Here is a 6,000-nt window from a genome sequence, read left to right as displayed (position 1 = left end):
TCCTATTAAGCCATCCAGTGACCAAGTGAGCATGTCTTGTGACTTGACAACTAGGGGGCTAACCCTCACCCATATTCTCACATTAGTATGTCTCTGTAAAAAGATGCAATTTAATGGACTTTGGCAAAAGCAGATATAAATTTTTCCCAAATAGTACATTAAATTGAGGATTATTGTTTATTTTAACATGAGACATGATAATGTTGATAACATGAATGTCAATGATATCCATGATTATAAGCAATTCTACATATTTAGTTTATATCCAAAATTTTTACATTGATTTTTAAATAAAGTAAGAAATTAATAAATACGTAAACAGGTTGACTTCAATATTGGCTGAATATTTAGCATTTAATGTTTTCCAAACTATTATCTATTAATTTAATAAAAAGTATATCTTATCATGATGTACTATATTAATGTTTGTATATTAAGTAGTTGCTAATGTATTTTTGTTTAAAATAGAAAGTTATATTGACATTATGCTGGTTTCCTGATTTGATATTATTTTGTTTTTATTTATATAAACAAAGTTCTGTCTTATATAAATAATAATCTCTTATCTTTCATGTCATTGATTATTGAGTTAACTTGTTTAAAATCATAAGAATTTTGTAAACATTTGATAACTTTTAAATTGTAATTTCATAAACATTATCTAATAGTAATAACTTTATTTTTGTTTATAAATTTGAAATTTTTATAAATGTAAAATTTGGATCAATATTNTGTTCGTACAAAATAAAAAAATAATTTTTAACATAGTCTTTGTTAGGCTTAACATTGACGAAAATTCAACGCGAAGCAACATGCAACGGAGAAAAATGTCAAGATAGGATAAATTAATATATTTTTTCGTACATAATCGGTTATCCGAAACATCGATCTTCCGAACAACCCCAGTCCCCAATTGATTCGGATAATCGACGCTCTACTGTATAAGTAATTCTAAATTAATTTTGCTTATTTCTGTTTATTCTGCTTTACAATGTATTAAAAATTTATAATGAATAATCATAATTAATAAATGAAAATACACAGAAAATATGAATGAGAGTGTGAATTGGCTAGTATAAACATAATGTTAGGAAATGGATAATTAAGCATTATAAAGAATCTAAATTTAAATATTAAAATTTTTAAAAACTTTCTGACATATTTAAAATATCAGGTGCATTTCATATAAATATTACAATAATGAAATCATAGATACAATTGGAAGATTTATGAAATGTAACTATTATGAACTGTAAATGATATTTATAATATATTTTGTATGGTTATTGCAAAATTGATTTTAAAACACATTTCATTTACATATTTTAAAATTTGTAGAATGCAAATAATGTGATTTAAACTATACATGTAATAAAATTTGTGTATGTATTAGCAGCATAGTATCTTACACAAGTCATCATCATAAGCACAATTACAATTTAAAAATATAAACATAACAGTTTAGTGGTGAGTGAAAGTACTCCTAACATTATGGAATTACTTCATATGTGCATGTTTTTGAATATNTAACACTTATTTGTGACCCTCATTTGGTAAATAAAATTTTATATTTGATTTTGATTAATTCTGTTTAGTAAATTATAAGTGTAAATATAATAATTTTAAGATTTTACAAGAATAATTTTTTCTTTTTTAGGGTTCACCACAGTTAAATTTGAAAGGGAAATGTGGAATGGATTTTATTTGGAGGACATCTGCAGCATGTAATTCCTTAAATAAAGTTAAAGAAGTTCCTTGTTATGTTTATGATAAAGATGGAAATAAGAGAGACTTAACACATCTTATACAGTCAAAAGGGCATTATTCAGTAGAATCTGCTTATCCATCAGTTGAATTCTACATTAATGTTTGTTCTGAAATAATAGGTATGACTTTTAAAATACAAAATTTTAGTATTTGTTATAGATATATAATCAAAAAATAATTTATTTATCAAATCACAATAATGAAAGATAGGAAATAATTTGCTGTTTTATGATAATTAGTGTGAAATAATTAAATTTTTATTAATTTATAAATCTATATATATATAGNTATCCGAAAGTCAATCATCCGAAAGAATTCCAGTCGGCAAATTTAAACTTTCACCAGTGCTGTGGCACTGCAATCTTTGGCTATGTCTTGGGCTACTCAAATATTATGTTTTTGATACTAAATTAACTTCTGAATATAATTTTTTATTGTTTTTATATTTTTCAATATATTTATTTTGTTCGTACAAAATAAAAAAATAATTTTTAACATAGTCTTTGTTAGGCTTAACATTGACGAAAATTCAACGCGAAGCAACATGCAACGGAGAAAAATGTCAAGATAGGATAAATTAATATATTTTTTCGTACATAATCGGTTATCCGAAACATCGATCTTCCGAACAACCCCAGTCCCCAATTGATTCGGATAATCGACGCTCTACTGTATAAGTAATTCTAAATTAATTTTGCTTATTTCTGTTTATTCTGCTTTACAATGTATTAAAAATTTATAATGAATAATCATAATTAATAAATGAAAATACACAGAAAATATGAATGAGAGTGTGAATTGGCTAGTATAAACATAATGTTAGGAAATGGATAATTAAGCATTATAAAGAATCTAAATTTAAATATTAAAATTTTTAAAAACTTTCTGACATATTTAAAATATCAGGTGCATTTCATATAAATATTACAATAATGAAATCATAGATACAATTGGAAGATTTATGAAATGTAACTATTATGAACTGTAAATGATATTTATAATATATTTTGTATGGTTATTGCAAAATTGATTTTAAAACACATTTCATTTACATATTTTAAAATTTGTAGAATGCAAATAATGTGATTTAAACTATACATGTAATAAAATTTGTGTATGTATTAGCAGCATAGTATCTTACACAAGTCATCATCATAAGCACAATTACAATTTAAAAATATAAACATAACAGTTTAGTGGTGAGTGAAAGTACTCCTAACATTATGGAATTACTTCATATGTGCATGTTTTTGAATATTAATGTATTAATATAATTTTAAATGTAATATAATTTTACATGTAAGTTATTAACAATCAAAATTTAAAAAGAATTGGAAACTTCTCTGTACATATCTATTTTAATTAATTAATAGATTAACTGAATATTTACCATATGCCTTTTATTTCCCGGCATTTGTTTTGTGTGAGCAAGTGCTTTCAGTCTTTTTTAAAGGGTCATCTTTATAATTGAATATTATAAAATTATAAAATTGCAGTGTGCAATTGTTATCCAATGAATTTAGCAGAACACATTGAAACTCGTTTATTTAAATTTTAAAACAAATTAATGTGTACTTATGATATTTAAAATTAATTATATACATCTCTATGAATATCTTGCAAATTGTTTTTACACTTTCATGTGAACATGTTTAAAAATAGTAATACAACCACAGGAAATCTTCATTAATTGGAAATTAATGAAGATTTATTAACTTCCTAAGGGACAACTAATAAACGAAGGGACAAATAATTGTGACTTCAAATTATCAATTTTTGAATTATCCATGATTTACGTATTTCTGTACAATATGCTGATTGCTATGTAACTTGTAATTTATTAAATAAACAGAATAAGGCAACAAGTACAGGATGGTATTTGCATTAATTAATAATAATATAAATAAACTGCAGGTAAACAGAACATGTCCAGTGAGAATCTGACTGGTGGCTGATAAATTTTATAAAAGTCAAGCAGAATTCTTGAAATGTAGCCTAAATTATTTTTAAAGTAGCTCTAAAAGTAGTAAGTTGTCCAAATCTAGTAGCTTAGAGCCCTACAAATATCACAATCTGTTACTTATAGCCCAATTTTGCCCAGCCATATTTTATGAGCTACAAGAAAAAAGGTTTTCCATGTGTAAAGTGACACCTGAAAGTGTGTTACTATAAAAGCATAGCCATATTGACCAGATTAGGGTTGTTCTTGATGTATTGTTCTCTTATAGTATCTAGGAGGCACTTTGATCTAAATCCAGTGATTTTCAACTAGTGTGCCACAAAAATTTTTGAAGGTTGTTTAATAAATTATTTTCAAAAGAAGCTCAAAGAACAATCAATAAGTGTATATTTTAAAATTAAAACCTTTTTAAATTGATACAAGTTTTACATTGTGTTCGGTCAGTTATTTTTGCACGTGTGAAAACCTAACAACTGGGTCTAATCTGGAACCGATCAGGTTACACTTACATGTGTGGGGATGTCTTTTGTTCAGGTCAGTTAGATGGGCAGGACGTAACTGGTGTCCAGTCTAAACAGTTAAACCAATTCTTTGTTAGATTGATATTAAACAGTGATTTTTATGATTAGAGATCTTTACATGATAAGATCCTAACACAATGTTAAAATAAATAAATGTATACATAATGTAGTAAAATATATATATTCATAAGTAAAATTATAGGTGCATAATACCAAGTTATTTCTTTTAAATGCAAATTAAAACTTAATGTTAATTATTTTTCTTAGGTCAGATATCTCATGAAATGTTCAATTATAATAAACTGAAAAATAAATTTTTTTAAGAATTTTAATTATCTATTTATTAGAAATTATAATAATATGCTTTGTGTTAATAAATAAATTTAGAAAAATACAATCGTTTTACTCTTTTTTAATCATTATAATTTAAGTCTGCCATGGAAATTTAATTATAGGTTCAAGTGTTCTGTGAGATGATAAAGGTTGAAAAATACTGATCTAAACAAACAAGTTAACATATGCACATCAGAGTTCAAACAGAATTTTTACTTCAAATTTTGAAGTAGCTGTATTTTGAACTATCCAAATTCCTTAATATGTAAATCTCTATATCCCCAGCCAGGACAAATAGTACTGTTATAAACTAACAGAATTTCTAACTACTCAAGTTCAAATTAATGAGGATATTCTGTATATATATTTAAATATATCTAACCATTCAACTATTCCTAAATTCATGCAACTGTTTCCTTTTATAGTGTCCTCCATGTATTTGATAAACTCCTGGTATTATTTATTAATACAGTTACTGTTTATACATTTCCAGTATCTTCATTATTATGTGGTAATATGGGATTTCTGATATCTTTAGCAGTTTTTGCTTGGTTCCAATATATTTCATTTTCTTGTGTTATTGCAAATTTTGATGCTGCTATGTTTATTGCTTTTTTGTGCTATGCTAGCTTTGTTCTTTTATCCTGTTTGTAAGTGCTCCCAATGTAGCCCACCAGTGACCAAATGGATAAAATCACTGAACACTAGTAGTTGGTTGTGGGTTTGTGTCTCACCAACACACTAGCCATGTGGAGTTTTCCAGGTTTTTTCACATTTGTAACCTAAATAGGGCCAGTTTCTTATAAAAGTCCTTTTGGGAAGCATCTCCCTTGGCAGATTGTCCCTGTGTTGCATTGCCATAATCAAATAAACCAAAGCTCTTGGTGTATATCTTATAATCTTATAATTCTACAATATTTGATGAACTTATAGATGATCTCTTAAAAGGATTGAAAGTACTTATTTACACAAACAAATGCTTCTTTATTTTAAAATTAAGCTGTTTTAAAATTAGCTATTTTCTATTGCAAGTTTTAATGTTTTGTGTAATTTTATATTTATTTTTCATTTGTATTACTATATATATATATTGTAATACAAATGAAAAATAAATAAATAAATAAATATATATATATTTAAATATAAACTTAAAATATAAATATAAATTTAATATAAAATCATCATTATTATATTGTTTTATCAATATTTCAATAATAATGATGATTTTATATTTTAAATGTTGACCTTGATTATTTTCAAATTCAATGACTTGTTAAATTAAAACAGACCAAGGTAACAGCTAAAATTCTTTTATAATTGATTTTATTATTTTCCATTTGTTTTTATGGTATATTTGCTATTATGATACAAAATCGTTATGAATATGTCAAACCTATTCTGTTAAATCTTTACAATCAA

The 6,000-nt window shown here is 25.2% G+C and overlaps 1 protein-coding gene across 1 annotated transcript in view; it reads left to right on the top strand.

The window, feature by feature from the left end:
- The first annotated feature begins 1,533 nt into the window (after positions 1-1,533).
- Positions 1,534-6,000, top strand: part of LOC111635546 (cation-independent mannose-6-phosphate receptor-like) — an 81,853-nt gene continuing 77,386 nt past the window's right edge. Inside the window, exons 1-2 of the mRNA XM_023380536.1 lie at positions 1,534-1,553; positions 1,658-1,886. Coding sequence (XP_023236304.1) covers positions 1,694-1,886 — 193 coding nt within the window. The 5' untranslated portion in view covers positions 1,534-1,553; positions 1,658-1,693. The remainder of the gene's footprint in view (positions 1,554-1,657; positions 1,887-6,000) is intronic.

The sequence above is a fragment of the Centruroides sculpturatus genome, unplaced genomic scaffold (assembly GCF_000671375.1).
Source record: "Centruroides sculpturatus isolate CEXI.00-Female unplaced genomic scaffold, Cexi_2.0 scaffold1012, whole genome shotgun sequence".
NCBI lineage: Eukaryota > Metazoa > Arthropoda > Arachnida > Scorpiones > Buthidae > Centruroides > Centruroides sculpturatus.
Note: the sequence above shows the minus strand (reverse complement) of the source record. Positions and strands in the feature narration are given on the sequence as shown.